This window comes from Paramormyrops kingsleyae, chromosome 8 (genome assembly GCF_048594095.1).
Source record: "Paramormyrops kingsleyae isolate MSU_618 chromosome 8, PKINGS_0.4, whole genome shotgun sequence".
Classification (NCBI taxonomy): Eukaryota; Metazoa; Chordata; class Actinopteri; order Osteoglossiformes; family Mormyridae; genus Paramormyrops; species Paramormyrops kingsleyae.
Window position 1 is genome coordinate 23,723,612 of NC_132804.1, and position 20,795 is coordinate 23,744,406.

The 20,795-nt window shown below is 41.7% G+C and overlaps 1 protein-coding gene across 1 annotated transcript; it reads left to right on the plus strand.

Moving 5' to 3' along the window:
* The first annotated feature begins 701 nt into the window (after nucleotides 1-701).
* Nucleotides 702-19,986, plus strand: LOC111843629 (protein SSUH2 homolog). Its single transcript, XM_023811348.1, has 12 exons — nucleotides 702-1,206; nucleotides 3,322-3,414; nucleotides 4,708-4,780; nucleotides 4,868-4,997; nucleotides 8,894-8,954; nucleotides 9,382-9,503; nucleotides 9,951-10,013; nucleotides 11,434-11,483; nucleotides 11,946-12,041; nucleotides 17,237-17,342; nucleotides 17,454-17,561; nucleotides 19,293-19,986. The coding sequence occupies exons 1-12, from the start codon at nucleotides 1,182-1,184 to the stop codon at nucleotides 19,431-19,433; spliced, it is 1,068 nt and encodes a 355-aa protein (XP_023667116.1). The 5' UTR covers nucleotides 702-1,181; the 3' UTR covers nucleotides 19,434-19,986.
* The last annotated feature ends 809 nt before the right edge of the window (nucleotides 19,987-20,795 follow it).

Consider the following 20,795-nt stretch of genomic DNA (forward strand, 5'->3'; position numbering starts at 1 on the left):
CTGTCTCCTCCTCTAATGGGCCAAACCTTTTCGCCACCTGCTCTGGGCCAGCATTCTCTAACCTGGCCTTTTTGGGCTTTCCACTCAAGGCAAAAGAGATGATGCTTAACGGATGCAATGATTAATGCATCTATGATGCAATACACTTTATTTAGTGCCAATAAAATTATTTAGCCTATTTGGAGAGAGAGATTATCATAATGTGAGAATATGTCAGTCATCCTCTGATAACAAAAAATGACCTAGACTACTTGTTCTGAACAGGTGTTGTTGTCAGTGAACAGACTGTAAAACTCTTGGCTAAGTTTAGGTTACAGACACTCAGCATTGAAAAACTGATGCTAATTATCTGGGCAACATTCTCGAACAGCAGTCAAGTTGTCATTTCTTGTGTCAAACAAGTTGTGAATTTGTTGTAACATTAAAACAGAACATGACAAGTGCTTGAAGTGATGTTCGGAGCTCCTATGGATGGGTCAACGAAATTTTCGGAGGATTTCGTTACAAGTAGCAGAATCACGCGAAGAATTCCAGGATGCCTTTTCATTGGTTGTTGTGTTGCATTTTACCCAGATACAATACTGCTATTTTCTGATTGGCTATTTTTTAGGCCCTTTCTTTTTTTGATTGGCTGGTAAGTCACAGGCTCTAGGAATCCAGCGGAGACGCGCTTGTTTCATAGTGAGGCGCTATTGTGCCGCGGTCCGAGAAATATTGGGAGCTGTGGCATATTAACCTACAAATTATTTTTCCGCATGAGAAATACAATGTGTGGCGGGAGTGCGTGACAAAAGACTGAAAAGAGTGACTATAACGCTCAATGCGTGACACTTTTGAGCCCTGAACATGTGTAAAACAAAAGTTTGGTCCAAGATGCCCGGTGTTGTTTTCAGCTGAGATTTGCAGCTGTTGTGGGCAGGAGTGCCGTACGCCTAAAGATAGGGTGGGGTCTTTCTCGTAAGCTATACTCCCTCGGCATTCATGCCTTATATGCGACGGTTGTAGCCACTCCACGCCATATGCTTTCAGACAAACGCATGGAAATACCTTTGTATCGAAAAGAAAAAAAAATAATTATCGCAGAAAACAGTTAACAAGTGTGAAATCTGTGTCAAGCAGATTGAGAGCTCAACGTGTAGCTTAATTCAGTCATAAATCGCCTATACAGCCTTTTAACAAACATGTACGGCTTGCAAGCACAACCAAGTAAGTATGAAGATTTCTATAACTTTTGTATTATTTATTTTGTATAATAAATGATGAATAAAATAAACGCTAATAACGCGCATGTAAGCATCGAATTACAGATCTTTTAAACTGTTACCAGACGACCTTTGATTTTCTCCAAATACAAGCAGATTTCAAAATAGAAAACTAAACATGAATATTTGTTTCAGAATTTCAGATTTATTTTAAATGTGAGTTGCTGTGTTAGTTTATAGGCTGCTTTGTGGCTTGTTTGCTTCATGTTCCTGCACTCTGTATATATACTATAGTCGATAATAAGTCGTACTGTGGTAATTAAGCCAAATTGTCTTTTATTGGTATAAGGCTTACTGGTCATAACTTAATTCTTACTAGTAAAAATCACATTTACTAGTAAAAATGCAATCTCGAGTCTTTTCGATGTCGCATAGGTAATGAAGCGTATTTAGTGAAGGCAATGTTAAGAGATGCAGAAAACCCTGTGGCTGACATTTTTTGAATGATATATATATATATATATATATATATATAGGGTGCGATGAAACTTGTAAGACTGCAGCTGGGATGTTGCTTTTACCCAGACGGACATTATCTGCGAAGTAGTCTATTTGTGACCTGGTGGCTTATCTTGTTCGAAGGTCTTTGTATCATTGTGTCTGGGCAACAATGTGGCTTGTAATGAAGGTATTTCTCGTTTAGGTCCTCTGCTGACGTGACAGGCTCGGCGTCATGCATAGTGAAACATTCAGAGCCAAGTCTTTCCATTTAAAAAATATATCCAATGTTTTTTTTTTCTTTTGCATATGTTGTTTCGCAATGTGCAAAGACGCTTCTCTAAAGCTGTTTATTCAGCCACATCAATAGGCACATTGCATGTTATTTGGTGTTTACAAATGTTCCTAATAGTTTGAGTCTGAAGCTTTAATAATAAACAGTTTCAGAGCATATCCTGTTTGCTGCTGTATCGGAACAGCAAGAAACCGTGAAACCCAAACTGAGGTGTGTAACGGCTCGTGAACGTGAACAACACACGATGCAAAGATGGAAATCTTTGAAGTCTGTGATCACAGCCACAGGGCATAACTGAAAAAGCACTATGTGAATTCGGGTGGTGTGTACCTCAGTAGGTTTGGACGCTGTGCCTGTGATCAGAAGGCTGCCAGGTTAAATCCTGTGTTTGACAGAGTGATGGCACCGGTCAGCCATTGAGCACAGCCCTTAAACCCAACTAACTGGGAGTGGCTGGAACTCGCTCAATATGTTTTTTCAATTGTATGTCACTTTGGAGAAAAGTATTTGCTACGTAATTAAATGTAATTAAAGGTATTATTATTACTATTATTATTTAGAATTTTAATTCTACGATATCCCCATTGTTGAGCAAAGGGCAAGACACCTCCTTTGTTCCTGTGTCTAGTGAGTATAGTATGACAGTGCTGCAAGGCTATATTGGATTTCTCTTTTCCTAAGGTCTGTGTATTGCAAGGAATGTGCCAGAGGAAGGACAGGGCGGGGGCACAAGCTTCTCTACTCATTATTCATCTGCAACTAATTAAGTGAATGAAGTTAATGTGCTTTGCGTGTGGAGGGGAGAGAGTGTGGGAGTTCTGGCATAGGTAATTAATATTTTTTTTTTGGCTTGTAAAACAGTTCTTTTGAACGTTTCATGCTTTACCTGTACGTCTTAGCAGGTTTTGAGTGACACAGTCCTGTCCCGTGCTCCAAATTCTTAGTCCTTTTGATCTGCCTCTTGACCAAAAGATAGGGGTTTTTCATAATCCTGAAGAAAGGATTAAGATAGCACTTTGACTGATGGCTCGGTCTCTCCTACGATGACACCCATACCATACCATAGTCCAGAGTTCTTGACTAACGAAACAGCTGACAAAAGCGTAATTTGTTTGGACTTGTTTGTGTCCCCGTTGGCCCCTCAAACTTGATGTCTGTTGTTAGCATTGCGAACGAAACGTTTTGCAGAGGAATGTAACACTCTGCTTTTTGTCCAGTGGCACATGGAATAAATGTCGGAGCACGAATACACACCCACTCACCTGAGATAAATTACCTTGACACGTTAGCAACCCTGCTGAATGATCTCTTCTCTCTTTCTCCCAGACATGTACCCCCCTCCTACTGCAAATTTCCAAGGTTTGGCAAGTCCCCCGATGGGTTTTGCCAGCATCCCAGGCTATGATGGTGTAGGTGGAGGTAAATGCTTAGATTTCCTGTTACACTTAATTTTCCCGGTATGAATCCTTTGTGAGAATTACGTATGTAAAGAAGTTTTCAGAACAACCCATTAATATATTTCATGTCATGTCATGTAGACTGCATTAATCATTATTAGTGGTTTATGTATTCACTTGCCACTTCATCAGGTACACCTATTCAACCGCTCATTGAAGCAAATGTGTAATCAGCCAATCATGTGTCAGCAGCACAATGTATGAATCATGCAGATACAGGTCAGGAGCTTCATTTAATATTCACATCAAACACCAAAATGTGGAAGAAGGTGATTCAAGGGACTTTGAACGTGGCATGGTTGTTGGTGCCAGATGGGCTGGTATGAGTATTTCAGAAACTGGTGATTTATTGGAATTTTCACACACAACCATCTCCAAGGTTTATAGAGAATGTGCTGAAAAAGGGAAAAAAACATCCAGTGAGCGGCAGTTCTCTGGGCGAAAATGATTTGGACAATGGAAGATTGGAGAAACGTTGCCTGGTCAGACGAGTCTCAATTTCTCTTGCGACATTCAGCTGTTAGGGTCAGAATTTGGCGTAAACTCCATGAAACCTTGGATCCATCCTGCATGTATCAACGATTCAGGCTAGTGGTGTAATGGTGTGAAGAATATTTTCTTGCCACACCCTTGGCCTCTTGAGCATCATATAAATGTCCCAGCCTACCTGAGTACTGTTGCTGACCATGTCCATCCCTTTATGACCACAGTGCACCCAGCTAATGGCTACTTCCAGCGGGATAACACACATTGTGAAAAAGCTCATGTCATCTCAGACTGGTTTCATCAACATGACAATGAGGTCACTGTACTCAAACAGCCTCCACAGTCACCAGATCTCAAGCCAACAGAGCACTAATAGGATGTAGTAGAATGGGAGATTCACATCATGAAGATGCAGCCATGAAGAATTTAGGCATTTCTGAAGGCAAAAGGGAGGTCCAACCTGGAACTAGGAAGGTGTACCTAATACAGTGGCCAGTGAGTGTATACGTTTATGTAATAAAAAATTATTTGATTATTTGATTTGAGTACTAAAACTAATACTCTTCACAATATCCCATTGTCCTGTTACTGTAATTTGTTAAGCAGTGGGTATGATTTTTATTAATAACTGTTTCTCAAAAATCCAGTTAGGTGTACTATGTGTACTGTCTCTGCACCTTGCCTGTTTTGAACTAACTTTTTCTTTTGTGTCCGTGCATTTGTGTGACTTGCTGCACGGATCAATAAAGTTCTCCTAATCTAATCTAAGGTGGATTCCTCCCTCCTCCTCCGATTCCTGCAAATCCATTCCCTCAGCCTGAGCCGCACAATGTGGACTGCTGGTGAGAGGAGGTCACAGCTTTCTGCTTTGCATGTATATGTGTGTCTGGGGAGGCCATGTTACGTACTTTTCTTTTTTTTTTTAACAGTGTCCCACCGCTGACTGAGGAAGCTGCACGCAGCGCCCTTAAGGAGTATGTGTCTGGTCATTGCTGCTATGGCTCAGACCCCGTAAATGATGGGAAGATCACCGAGATGAAGGCATTCAACACCTACAGGGTGAATCTCTAATGAGTAGAATCATGGGTAACACTTTACTTGATGGGGCGCAAATAGTAATAACTATGTGTTATTACTATACAAATATAGTATATTTGTTATAACTATACAAATATAGTTGCTACTTGAGATAAAAGATGCATCTTGATTCATTTGTTATTCGTGATTTGTTCCTTCAGTATTTCACAAAGGTTTATAGAATTAACTGATATAGGAACAAATATAGATAAGAGATCTTTATTGTCTCTATTACAGAAATAGTGAAAAACCGTTTAGCAGCTCTCTGTCTGACAGCACAATTTAAAGTAATAAATTAGAGAAATAAGAACAGCACACAAAAAGAGACAGCCATCCTATTACAGTATGAGTGTCTGAGTGCAATGTGTCAGTGTGAGGTAGTGTGTGCTTAACGACCTGCCCTAAGCATAGTATTGGATAGAAGACAGTCATTGAGGGGGGTGGATACTGTTTCCCAGAAACAGTCATTCAGAGGGTGGGGGATGGGCGCATTTGCCTGCCTGTGGGTAAAAGCTTTTAGTGCCGTCATTGTTCTTGCTGTGATTGACCTGTAGTGTCTACCAGAAGGGAGGGGGGAGAAAAGATGGTGTCCACGGTGTGAGGAGTCTTTGATGATTTTACTGGCTCTCTGGTGGAGTCTGCCAGTGTAAATGTCCTTGAAGGGGGGGTAGTGCCGTTCCCATTACCCGGTCTGCCGCCCTTACCACCCGCTGCAGGTTCTTCCTGTCTTCCTCAGTGCAGCTACTGAACCACACTGTGCAGCAGCAGGTCAGGAGGCTCTCATTGGTTTAGCGGTAAAATTGGTCAGCAGCCTTTGTGGAAGGTGACCCTGACGCATCTTCCTGAGGGGGTACATTCTTTGTTGTGCTTTCCCCACCTGGTGAGAGATGTTTGTGGACCAGGTGAGGTCGGCGGAGATGTGGACCCCTAGGAACTTGAAGCTCTCCACCCTCTCTACCTCTTCATCCATGTAGAGAGCAGAGTGCTCAGCCCACTTGGCTCTCCTGAAGTCCACTATCATCTCCTTGGTTTTGGGTGTGTTCAGTTCCAGGTTATTACTGTCACACCATTGCCTCAGCTGCTGGACCTCCTCCCTGTAAGCTGATTCGTTATTGTTGTCAGTCAGTCCTACCATGGTGGTGTCGTCAGCAAATTTGATGATGGTGTTGCTGGTGTGAATGGGAGAACAGTTGAAAGTGAAAAGGAAATAGAGGAGGGGACTGAGGACACACCCCTGTGGCATGCCTGTGTTCAGGGTTCAGGGTGAGAGTGGAGGAGATGTGGTCTCCCATCCTGACGTTCTGGGGTCTGCTGCTGAGGAAGCCCATTATCCAGGTGCACAGTGAGCTGCTGAGGCCCAGGTTGCTCAGCTTTTGAACCAGCTTGTGGGGTCGTACTGTATTAAAGGCGGAGCTGAAGTCCACAAACAGCATCCTCACATAGGTGTTGCTGTTGTCCAGATGTCATTATGAGTCTTTCCAAGCACTTGGTAATGATGGGAGCTAAAGCAACTGGGCGGTAATCATTCCGACAGCTCACTGCGCTCTTCTTCTTGGGCAGTGGAACAATGGTGGCTGACTTAAGGCAGGTTGGAACTACAGATAGCAGTAGCAGGTTGAAGATGGTTGTGAAAACCTCTAACTGGTCTGCACATGCCTTACGTACCATCCCTGCAACTCCATCTGGACCAGCTGCTTTCCTCACGTTGACTCTGCATAAGGTGGTTCTGACCTGGATGGAGGTGTCGACCCTTTTTGGAAGAGCAGGATGAGTGTGGGCCATACTATTGTGTTGGTCGAAGCGGGCGAAGAACTGATTTAGGGTGTCAGGTAGGGTGCTGTCTGAAGAGTCTGCTGGTGTGTAGGAGTCTTTGTAGGCGGTAAGTGCCTTGATCCCCTGCCACATATGCCTGCAGTTGTTGCTATCAAAGTGTTCCTCGATGCGCTGTTCGTGTCTGCGCTTGGCCTTTTTGATGCCTTTCAGCAGGGACCGAAGTGCCTCTTTGTAAGCCTGCTGATCTTCTGACTTAAAGGCAGCATCTCGTGCTCTAAGCAGGGCACGCACCCCGCTGTTGAGCCACGGCTTCTGATTTGGGAACACTTTAATAGTCTTTGTTGTGGTAACACTCCCAGTGCAAAAGTTGATGTAAGAGAGCACAGCAGCTGTGACCGTCTAGGTCTGTTCCCTCTGCAAATATTTCCCAATCCGTAGCGTCAAAGCGGTCTTGTAGGGCTGCGGTGGCTTCCTCAGTCTACAGCTGAATTGTTTTAACTGTTGGTCTTTGTCTGTAGATTAGAGGTTTATAAGCAGGTATCAGGGACAGAGAGAGATGGTTTGAACGTCCATGGTGTGGCAGAGGGATGGCTTTGTAGGCCTCTGGAATGTTGGTGTAGACCAAGTCCAGAATGTTATTTTCCCTCTTCGGAAAGCTCTCGTTTTTATATACTCCAGGCAGGACAGACTTCAGGTTTGCGTGGTTAAAGTCTCCCACTGCAATTATGACACAGTCCGGGTGCGCCATAAGCTGTTGGTTAATGGAGCATTGTAAATCCTCCAAGGCTAGCTTAGCATTAGCCTATGGCGGCACCGACGACCGACGTGAACACTCTCGGCAAATAGAACAGTCTGCATTGTACCATCAGGTATTCTATGTCCGGAAAAGAGTGAATGTCTTTAACTGTGGCGTTAGTGCACCAGTTGTTGTTTGCAAACACACACAGTCCTCCTCCCCGCTTCTTACTGGACTCAGTTGTTCTGTCCGCTCTGAAGGTAGCATAGCCTGTTAGCTCGGTCGCAGTTAGTGGGGTGAAAGAGTCCAACCATGTTTCTGTTATTACCATCACACAGTAATCCAAACGGCGCGAGGTAATCCACAGTCGTAGCTCATCCATCTTGTTGTTGAGTGACCAGGAGTTGGCAAGAAAGAGACTTGGAATGGCCGGTTTGTGGGGTTAGCATTTAGCCTAGCCCTCAGCCCACCTCTCTTGCCCCTCTTCTGTTTCCTGTGCCTCCGTTTCCTGCGCCGCTTCAGCGGGGGAATGTTGTAAACAGAAACTGCGGTTCTTCGGATCTCCGGTGGAATGAAGTCCCAGCCACTTTCATTGCTCCACAACCATAATCAGTTCAGTCCTGCTGTACTGCATATGTGCGACTGACACTCGATTCAGGAAAATAAATGTAAAAACACAAAAAATAAAAAGAAAACTGCTAAATCTTGAGGGTCGCTCGGCCGCTACAACTACTCGCGCCGCCATCACTTATAGTAAGTGCTTGGGATAAAAGACGTATCATGATTCATTAATAATGGACAAACATGAGGTCCGTATTTAACTTGTTATTCATAACTTGTTCCCTCGGTAGTTCCTTAGTGGTTCCTTCAGTTGTTTGCAGAGGTTTACAGAATTAACTGATATAGTAACAAATATAGTAAATGCTTGATAAAACATGCATCACGATTCATTAATGATGATTTAACATGAGATCAATATGCAACTAAGACTTGGTTTCTGGTTAATTAATACATATTATTTGTGCCCCATCAAGTAAAGTGTTACTGAATGTTTGTACACAGTATGAATGCTAAATGGAAAAAACCAGGAATAACAAAAAGTGTGTTGATTTTTTTAATTTACTTTTTCTGATTCCAAGAACAAGTTAAGGAATGTTGGAGTTATCAAGCTATTTAAGCTGTGGATCATTTAGGGCTGGAACCCTGTCATGACTAATTTAGAAAGGAAAGAAAAGCAAAGAGTTATTAGTAGATATCAGTGTCATCAGAAGAGAGAAGAGAATCTTGCTGAGTGTGTGTATGATGGGAATGTCCACCAGCTCGGAATCGCTCAGGCTAACAGAGGTGTGCCTTGTGTGCCCCCCCACAGTACCGCCTGGAAACCTTCACGGAGTCCAGATCTACAGAGTGGAGCCAGGAGCCTTACACTGGTAACAGCAAAGCAAGACTCCACATAGTTGCTGTGTTTCTTTCCTTTGACCGCAGTGTTAGAATGACCGTTGAGTACTGCTATGACGTATCGCACGTGTCGAGGTGGCAGCATACTGAGCAGGTCAGACCAGGTTTGTTTTTATATGATCACTGACTTTGGCTCCTTCTGGGGAATCCTTAAATGTTCCCGAGCCAGCTGGGAGATATTATCCTTCCGGTTTTCCCTGGGGCTGTCCTGCATGATATTAGTATTCATTTCAGTATTGAATGTTGGTAGTCAATGAATTGAAGGTAAATTGGTAACCTTACGCATTCTCATTACACTTGACTTTTACTTTTTGTTCGCCTATCGACTGGTTCTGTCTTACTCTGTGTCAGGATTCTCCTTGTCACCATCTCTGTCACTCTCCTATTCGTTCCCATAAGGTCAGTCAGTCGATGCGCATATTCAAATGGCACCAACTCCCTGGAATATCCCTGCCCAGCCCCCAGAAATGTTTAAAGACACCACCAAAGACATCAAGGTTCCCAACACCTCATCTCTCAAGGTATCCATATTCTCATGGACAAATGACTGCACTCTGCAGTGTGGTGGAGTTGATAGTAGTGCCTTTCAGTGCAGCTGACAAATCTTTAGCATGTGAAGGACCGTGTTCTTGTCAGATATTCTGAACTAGTGCAGAAAAGTGGGAATTTGTATTAATGGTATTTAGATTTAATCTGTAGGTACATATTAATTTTACTGAGTTTATGATTATAAGAGAAGCATATGGCATTATATGCAGAACATATGGCTTCAGACAGAAGGTAGGTGTTTTGTGGGGTTTGTAAGCAGTGCACAGGCAGTGTAGGGGTCTGTATGCAGTGTACATGCAGTGCAGGTGTCTGTATGCAGTGTACAGGCAGTGTAGGGGTTTGTAATCCCGATAATGGCGATAAGATGCAGAAAAACAGACAATGACAAAATATTCACATTGTACTTCTTTTGTTCCTAGGATTGTGATACCTGTCATGCCAATGGGACAATAAAGTGCACCATATGTGAGGGCTCTGGAAAAGTAAGAGCATTCTGGCATTCAGTAGTACAGGCAAACCTCCCTTATCCGGACCTCCCTCTACCGGGCAGCTCTAGGCACCTGCATGCGGAAATTAATTTTACACAACCAGCAGCTGTTGTTAGGAGCCCTGGTCTAGGGTTGTGGTGTAACAGAGTGAAAGGGAAAGGGGATGTGGAGTAAGGGAAGGACAGGGTGCGATGGACAAGGGAACACGTGGACAAAGGGGTATTCTTTATATTTTTCTGTTTTTATTGACACGCCACGGGCACAGAACAAAGAAACCCGGTGCAAAAGGAGTGAATATAGCAAAAACGATAAAGATGTTAACCCAAAACTGGGTGAGCGATCGAAACCAAATGGCAAGTAAACCCAAGCGAAAGTACAGACAAGGGCAAAGCGAAAATCAGAAATCCAATAAACCAAACAAATCATACACAGTAATATCCATCAAAGAAAAGCAAACCAGCAACAATAATCAATAAGTGAGTAGTGCTTCCCAGATGTCTTGTGGTCGGCTTTTCACTTCGGAAGACGGAAGTAACGAATGCCGCATACAGAGAGTCGTGGGCGGAGTCTGCACGTGGAGGTGGAGCGAACGTCGAATGGAGAGAGAGCTAGAGGACGAGGCTGTGAGCGGAGCTGAACTTACAGCGGCGCGTAAAACTGTGCAAAATCAAAAAGGAAGCGTAGTGATCATGTCCCTCCAAAAGAAGCTCAATATCATTACAGAGATACGAAAAGGAAAATCACACAGTTGTTGCATACCATTTTGGAGTGGCTGAGTCTACGGTAGGCGATATTTGAAGACATGGTTAACGAGGGGGCGTGGCACACGGAAGGAGCGGACGATTGGGGCAGGAAACATTTTTGTTTTAACTTTACCCATTGTTTGGATAAATTTTTCTTGCTTTACAAATTACTGTTTTGATAAATGAGCTTAGATGTGTTTAGTACAATATATGCTCTTCTTGTTTTATCCGGTTCATTTTGTCTTTAAATGCTAAAAAAAAAAAAAAACATATTAGGTGTAATTGTTTGGGGCCGGGAACCAATTAATTGGTTTTCCCTTATTTCTTATGGGGAAAATTCGATCACAACTCGAACTTTTTAGGATTCGATCCGGAGTTCTGAACGGATTAAATTCAAGTTCTGAGGTACCACTGTAGTTTGTATGTGTACACATGTACATGTACATTGTACTGTACTGTTCATGTATTTCTAAGTTACATGCATTTCTTACTTATGGGCAACCCTCGGCCCCATTGTGCCCGGATAAGGGAAGTTTGACTAATATCATAATTCATGCACAGTCACAATGCAGCATTAGATAATTCATGTTCAGGGCAGCCGGAGTTCTTTGGAAGAGTATTTTTTTTGTTCCTTTCGGACTATGTGGTCATGATCTCTCTTTACTCTTCAGCGTCATCTTGGAGTTTCCAGCAGTGACGGAGACAACAGCGTAGCTGAGAGGTAAATACTGGACAACATCACCAGCATTCACTAAGTTCTTGGTCAAGGGACACGGTGACAGTGTTCCGATGAAGGGGGTTTATTGGTGAAATGGAACTGGCCTATGATTACTTCACTGGTTTTGCACAATGGCCTCTAGAGCTGGCAGTTTGAATTCAGCCTCTGCTCTCTGTGTACAGTAATTGCATCTCCATGGTGTTTCCTCCTGCAGATATTACATTAGGCTGACTGGCATCTCTAAATTGCCCATCCTGTATACTTGGGTGTACGTGCCCTGCAATTTATTGGTATCTCATGCAGGGTGCACTGCTACTGTTAATGCTGTCTGGGATTGCTTCCACAGTTTGTCACAAACCTGCATGGTTTAGGCTGTTGGAAGATGGATTGATGGATGGATGGCACACTGCCCCTTTAGCCACCAAGTACTAACTGCTTGTACAATTTCATCTCTCTATGTTTCAGCACGTGTTTGGATTGCAGTGGGAAGGGGACACAGGAATGTAAGACCTGCAAAGGCAAGGGGAAACTCGTGGTTTACATCAACCTGAAAGTCAAATGGTTCGTATCTGTGTAAGCCCTAACCTTAACCATATGTAACCAAGCAAAATACGAGACTTCTGCCATTTTTAGTTTTTTGATTGCATTCACAGATCTTTGTGGGGACCTGAAAAATTGTCCCCACTATATAAAAAAAACGGGGTTTTATTACATTGTGGGGGACATTTGGTCACACACACATCGACTGTTCGGAGTGGTTATGGAGGCAGAAGTGGGTCCTTTGCAGTACTAGCTAAATGTACATATGGGTGCTTTTCCACTGCACCAGTTACCGTACTTTTGATACTTTCCTTTTCCCATTGATTTCCAGTCAAGTACCAGTACCAAAAGTTCCAGTACCTGGCCTATTTTTTTTTGGTACTTTGGGATAGGACTTGCAAACACCCTCTTTGTTGATTGGTTTTAAGAGCATAAGAAATTTACGAACGAGAGGAGGCCATAGTCTCCTTTGCTCGAGGCTAAACAGATTCAGCTCAGCTAACCTCTCCTCATATGGCATTCCTCAAAGACCAGGAATCATTCTCGTAGCCCTGCGTTGCACCCTTTCCAAGGTAGCAATATTCAAGGTCGGGTCTTACCAAGGAATTATATAATCGTAGCTTCACCTCCCTTGACTTAAACTCCACACACCTAGAAATATAACCCAGCATCCTATTGGCCTTTTTAATTGCTTCCCCACACTGGCAAGAGTGGGACATGGAAGCATCAACATACACACCGAGGTCTTTCTCATAATCAGCGACCTTTATTTCAGTGGAACCCATAAAATATCTGTACTTTACATTTCTGCTCCCTGCATAGATTACCTTACATTTATGTATGTTAAATTTAATCTATTTTGCAAATAGCCTGCATCTGAAACCCAATGCAACCAGTGTCTTCAAAAAAGTTACAAACTCAGAAAACAACGATTATGTTAAAAACAAAACTATGGATATGTGGAGCCATGTAATGGATGCATGAAAACAAATTTAATCACGATCAAAATCAGGATGCCATGACAAGAAAAAAAGCAGAATTTTGTGTAAAATACTAGGGCTGTACAATATTGGAAAAATTTCAAATATCGCAATGTAATTTTGTTGTAATAAATACTGGGATATTTATAAAGCAAAAAAAGTGTTCAGAATAAATAAATTTCTCACCAATCTGTCTAGGAGTGATTAAAACAAGCAAGGATGAAAATTATAGTGGAGTTAAGTTAGCAGTGGGTTCAATATTCACCAGATCATCTCTGTATTTAATGTATTAAAATATAACAAATACAAGAATACTCCACATTCACAAATTCATGCATGTTTGTGAAATTACATACACACCTTGGTTATTCAGTTACTACATCCAATAAATTGTGAAAATGTAAAATAATCCAGCTCTATTTTCTGTGTAGGTGGAACATAGAGAATTCTAATGCTGAAAAGCCAAAGAACCCAGCAACTACATTTCAGCTTGTGGTAAAAGGACATGAGTAAACCTGCACATATCATGCATATTGGCTGTTGTGAAAATCGTAGGTAATTTATGAAATTAAATTATATGTCTTATATCCATTATTTTCTATGCATGTGGAACATAGAACATCCTAATGCTCCAAAGCCAAAGAACCTAATAACTTAATTTCAACTTGTGGTCAAGGAACATGACTAGGCATAAACAAATCATGGACTTTGACACTAAAACTCGTAGATAATGAATATGAAGCATATAAGCTAATTTCACTAATTATCTGCAGGTTTCACAAGAGCCCAAGTGCATGATTCACTGCTCAAAAAAATTAAAGGAATGCTTATTAATCAGAGTATAGCATCAAGTAAACTAAACTTCTTGGATATTCATCTGGTCAGTTAAGTAGCAGAGGGGGGTGTTAATCAGTTTCAGCTGCTTTGGTGTTAATGAAATTAACAACAGGTGCACTAGAGGGACAACAATGAGACGACCCCCAAAACAGGGATGATTTAACAGGTGGGGGCCACTGACATTTTTCCGTTCTAATGTCTATTGACTGTTTTTTCACTAGTTTTGCATTTGGCTACAGTCAGTGTCACTATTGGTAGCATGAGGTGATACCTGCACCCTACAGTGGTTGCACAGGCAGTCCGACTCCTGCAGGATGGCGCATATTGATGTGTCATTGCCAGAAGTTTTACTGTGTCTCCCAGCATAGTCTCAAGGGCATGGAGGAGATTCAAGGAGACAGGCAATTACTCTAGGAGAGCTGGACAGGGCTGTAGAAGGTCTTTAACCCATCAGCAGGACCTGTATCTGCAAGGAGGAACAGGATGAGCACTGCCAGAGCCCTACAAAATCACCTCCAGTTGGCCACTGGTGTGAATGTCTTTGACCAAACAATCAGAAACAGACTTTATGAGCGTGGCCTGAGGGCCCGGCGCCCTCTAGTGGTCCCTGTGCTCACTGTCTGACACCGTGGAGCTCGATTGGCATTTGCCATAGAATACCAGAATTGGCAGGTCTGCCACTTGCACCCTGTGCTTTTCACAGATGAGAGCAGGTTCACACAGAACGTGTGACAGATGTGAAAGGGTCTGGAGAAGCCGTGGAGAACGTTATGCTGCCTGTAACATTGTTCAGCATGACCGGTTTGGTGAGGGGTCAGTGATGGTCAGGGGAGGCATATCCATGGAGGGGCACACAGACCTCTACAGCAGGGGTGTCCAACTCCAGTCCTGGAGGGCCAGAGCTCTGCACATTTTTGGGTTTCCCCTCATTTAACACACCTAATTCAACTCTTTGTGCTAATTACCACACAGCTCTTCAGCTGAATCATTTATGTTGGAACAGGGAAAGAACTAAGCTACACAGGGCTCCGGCCCTCCAGGACTGGAGTTGGGCACCCTTGCTCTACAGGCTAGACTATGCAACCATGACTGCCATTAGGTATCAGGATGAAATCCTTCGACCCATTGTCAGACCCTATGCTGGTGCAGTGGGACCTGGGTTCCTCCGGGTGCACGACAATGCCCGGCCTCATGGTGCGAGAGTATGCAGGCAGATCCTGGAGGATGAAGGAATTGATACCATTGACTGGCCCCCACAGTCACCTGACCTAAATCCAACAGAACACCTCTGGGACATTATGTTTCGGTCCATCTAACACCTCCAGGTTTCACCTCAGGCTGTCCAGGAGCTCAGTGATGCCCTGGTCCAGATCTGGGAGGAGATCCCCCAGTACACCATCCGTCATCTCATTAGGAGCAGCCCCGATGTTGTCAGACATGCATACAAGCACGTGGGGGCCAAACAAACTACTGAGTACGATTTTGAGTTGCTGCAATGAAATTTCGGCAAAATGGACAAGCCTGCTTTCACTTTGATTTTCGAGGTGTCTTTGAATTCAGCCCTCTGTAGGTTGATAATTTTCACTTCCATCAAACGATGTGGCATCTTTTTGTTCCTAACACATTACCCTGTCCATATCAGTATAGATATCTAGCATGACTTTTTTTTCCTTTGAGATCTGATGTGTTTCCACAGTGTTCCTTTAATTTTTTTGAGTAGTGTATGTGCAGGTTAACTCATGGCCTTTGACCACAAGCTGAAATGTAGTTGCTGGGTTATTTGCCTTTTCAGCATTAGGTCTGTGTTCCACCTGCATAGATAACAATGGATATGAGGAATACAATTTAATTTCACAAATCAGCTGTAAGTTTCACAAGTGCCAAAGTACATGATCTGTGTAGGTTTACTCATGTCCTTTGACCACAAGCTGAAATTTAGGATGCTCTGTGTTCCACCTGCATAGAACAGTAATGGAAAAATTAGCTAATACCATTATTTACAGTTTTGTGAGTGTTAGTGGGCCCTGTATGTGCTTGTGATTTTGAATAAGTATATCACACATTGTTGTATGACCATTTAAGAAATTGCTTGGTTTTCCTTTTGGGCTGTTTGTTTCGGAAACGTTGCGGACTGTCAAAAGCCGAGGGAGAACATGAGTCCACAAAAGTTTCACATTTTCACAATTTATTGGATACAGTAATTAAATTACCAAGGTGTGCATGTACTTTCACAAACACACAAATTTGTGATTGTGGGGAGTTTCCTTGTTTTTCTGATGTTTTAATAGAGTTGGCTAAATACAGAGAAGATCTGAGAATGTCTGGGAATTACTGAACCCGCTGGTCAGCTTAACTCCTGTGAAAACGATTACGATTATCTTGGAGAACGCATGCAGTATTCATGCAACTGCTGCAGAAGTAAACTTTAAACTGTTTTTTTTTTTAAACATATACCGGTACCTGATAATCTTGAAAAGGAATAATCATTAATATTGCAAAGCTTGCAAGTTTTTTTTCTTTTTCTTCTTGTGACAGAGTTAAAATCTTGTATAGAAAATACACCATCCACGCTATAATATCCATACTCTATAAAGGTATGAAAACACCAGTGGAAAAATAACACAAAGTACTGTACTTTCGGGACCTTTCTGAAGTATCAAAAGTACGGTATCTGGTGCAGTGGAAATGCACTCTAATACACCACAGGTTTCATATGGATCGATTTAATATGCATAATATTGAGATTCTTTAGCTTTTTCTTTCTAATTGAAATTAACACATCTAAAGTCTTTCAAAATGAACAAGGCTGGATAGTTATTCACTCCTTGCTTTTGGACCATGACACATCCTGTAATGCCTTAACAGGCACTAATTTCATTAGCTGCTGTGTTGAATTGAGTGTTTTTTTACTAGGACTTGACACAAACCAAAAGTCACTTGCAATTTTGCCAAGTTATACAAATGTTCTGCAAAAAAAACACACAAGTCCACAAGTTACATTTGAAATTTGGAGAAAAGTCACTGTAAAATCAAGTATTTTTGGCTACGACAATCACTCCATGAAATCCCATAGGGACTGGTCATTGACTAGTAAGTGGTCTAGAAGAAGTTAAATGGACTTAAATGAATGGTTCTTAATCTCAAGTTCCCTAGTAAAATATTCACCTGTACAAATACTCTGGAGAAAATTATTGGGTCAAGTGTCATTATGTCAGATGAATGACAAGGTCTACCTAAAATTTGAGTTGGTTGATATATATTGTTGGTATTATTATGGTATTATTACCTGACAATGATGTGTGTAGAGTATGGAAATTGGATGGATGGATGGAAAGAAATTGAATAATATGCCTTAACTATATATATGTATTATTCATTCATTACTTTTGATTAACTTAGGACTAACAATAAATCGGACTATACTATGGAACAATCCAGCGGCTTGAAGTCTGACACCATCAGTACTGTGTCTGGAAAGAAACTGTTAGAGGACACCAAACTGCTGGTAACGAAAACTTTAACGACATTCATGGCAAAGTATATGCTGCCTATTGTTCATTCAACAGCCATGTAACTGTTTGAAGATGTGTGCGACCTTAATGATTGCCTCACACAGGTGTACCCCGTAATGGGATTCCCAGACGCCCAGCTGAATCATGAGTCCGAGCGCTTGGTGAGGGAGCACCAGGCACAGTACTCCCAAACGGCCCGCATCCTCCAGCAGGTATGGCCTATGGCTGACACACTCCAATCTCGAAATGGGGAGGGGGCACAATGAGGTGCCAAGCTTTTTCTCTGTCTGGAACTTGTTTTGCGCGTTTCCACTGCAGAAAATTGGCTCTGGGCCAGAAAAAACCACTCCAGCATGGCACCACAGATAAGCTAGTCTCTGAATTTGGAACAGTAACATCAGCGAGAGTGGGCTATCATGTCCAAACCTTCCACATAATTGGAAAATTCAATTCATAACTAATATAGTTTTCTCTATTATCGTCGGTGCTGGCTGTGAAACAACTTGCCAGCTTATTAATGGAATAATGTTACATTGTTCTTTTATTTTGTAGAAACTGAAAGATCGATCCATTGACCCGATTTAAACATTAATTCTAAACTTGTCGCAGGTAAAATGAATAAAATATTGTGACACTCAAAGTGGTGATGAGATCAGGAGGTGGACAGCAAAGTTAACTTTTTAGCAGACTCTTTTATTGCGCGATCCTTAAAAGGACAGCAATAAAACAGCAATTGACAATAAAATAAAAAATTTGAAGCATAGAATTGTCCAAAATGTCTTGGTATGCTAAAGCATTAGGGGTTCCCTTCACTGGAACTAAGGGGTCTAGCCCAACCCCTGAAAAACAACCCCATACCATTATCCCTCCTCCACCAATCTTTACAGTTGGCACCATACAGTCATGTAGGTAAAGTTCTCCTGGCATCCGCCAAACCCAGACTCATCCATCGGACTGCTAGACAGAGAAGCGTGATTCGTCACTCCACAGAACACATTTTCACTGCTCCAGTGTCCAGTGGCAGTGTGCTTCACACCACTGCATCTGACGCTTGGCATTGTGCTTGGTGATGTGAGGCTTGCATGCAGCTGCTCGGCCATGGAAGTCCATTCCATGAAGGCATTTAAACCCTTTGCATTAAAGATTGCTTGTAGCCCATTTTGACTAATTAAAAACATTTTAAATTGGAGCAGGTGTTGCTGTACATTCTATACAGTCCTGTGTCGCATAACAATGTTTTAGTCGAGGGACCACATATATGATGGTGGTCCAATAAGGTTATAATGGAACTAAAAATTTCCTATCACCTACTGGCGTCACAGCACAATGCATTACTCGTGTGTTTGTGGTGATGTTGGTGTAAACAGTCGTATAAAGGTATAGTACATGTAATTATGTACGTCAGGGCTATTCAACTCAGGCCCTCGATTCCAAATCCAGGCCTTGTTTTCAGTTCTCCCAGGTAGTTAGTTCAATAATTACTGATTCTGATTGGTCAGAGGCTTCACACCTGGCTCACAGGTGAAGGAAGGCTGGAAAATCAGCAGGGCTCAAACCTTGAGGACCGTGAGTTGAATAGCCCTGATGTACATAATGCTTGATCATGATAATAAGCTACTACAGTATGTTACTGGATTATGAATTTACTATTACTATACTTTTTATCGTTATTTGCATTGAATTCTTTACTTACAAAAAAGTTTCCTTAAGAAATAAGCTTAAAAATATTTCTCCAAAATCATTCTAATGGAAAATCATTTTAATTTTTGCTGGAATCCAAGCATGTCTTTTCAACCGTATAATAAAACTGCAATATTAAAAGTAAAGTTGCCTGTTAGATGCTGACAGTTCATGATTTAGACTTGAGTTTTACATTGCCTTTGGATGTCTTTGAATATAGTCCCTGAATATCAGAATTAATTGTGAAACATCTTTTGTTCCAGCGGCAAACGATTGAATACATTCCAATATCAAAGGTAACATACACGTGGAAAGAGCGGCCGCTCTCATATATCGTGTATGGGAATGAGCATAAGGTCTACACCAACGATTACCCTGCCACCTGCTGCTGCACTATACTGTAGAGCAGAAAGCCTGCTGCTCTGTATAACTGATCACACCTAATAAATTGTCATCATATATATATGTTTAGAGTCAAAAATACTGAGCATGTGGAGCATTATTGTGACAATGTAATGCTACATTGTGCTGTAATGCTACGTGCATTCATTTTTCTGCATTTATTTTTTTTGATTTGGGAGCAAGTATTACAATATAATGGTATATGTGAACGTTGTATAGTAGTGTAGAAAAAATATAAATGTACTCACCTCTATTATTGATGGTTTAATGACATATCTTTTCATAAATATTATAGCTTTAATCTTTATACTATTACAGGTGTGATGGATATTAATATGCAAAACTGTGTTTTGGATATTTATAGCTGATATCAAATCACCAAATACTGACCCTTGTAGTTATAACAACACTGACCACTATAATTATAGAACACAGATCCATCATGAAAGGTTAGAGTTCAGGAGACAATGTATTGATGTACCTGGGTTGTAACTGTATGGAAAAACTGTATGGGGGAAAAAAGCAAATAAAACTATCGGCTTCAGAGTTTCTTCACTTCTCTGCATTTTGTGAATTATTGCTGGACATTAATTCCACCTCCACTGGCTTTTCTTTAAAGTGAAAATTAGGTTATTGTATGCCGTACCTGGGCTGCACACCAATAAAGTCTTATATTGCGTTACACCTGATCGAGTCACGTCTGATCACATTTACATTCGGGGTCCATAGTGAATAATATACACTGATGGAGAAACGGACATAGTAGGACATCAGTGTGTGTATTGCTTTTATATTATAAAGTATTGTGATATTTACATTATTATTTGCTGTACAATACTTTGTGTATATTATAGTACTGGTAGGTAAATGTCCTGCCTTTCCCTTATCGAGATACATCCAAATTGACTTGTGTCCGGTGGCCCCGGTTCCAAGTGCGAAGTTGATGCAAGGCCATATTTGTGAAATATTCATTAACTTATCAACTTACTGTATGAATGAACTTAATCGCAGAGTTCATAAACAATATTGGCTCGGGTAAAATCAAAATTATAATGATGATGTGTTATGGTAGGGCATGGTGGAAGGATGATTCATGGTGCGGCTTACAGACAAAGGGGTTTTTATTAGAAACTAAATACAAATCACACCGGAAATAAATGGACCATTAGTCGCAAAAACAAAGGCATGTAGGGTATAAGGAGTAAATGGGGGTAAACCTAACACTTAGGGAAACATGGAACATAGACAACTAACTAGGGGCCAGAACAGGCAAATCCAATGACCAACCGAGAAAGAGTAAGCACAGGCACTTAAATATGTGGATAACAAGGGCATGACAAGGGACAGGCGTGGGTCATTACCAA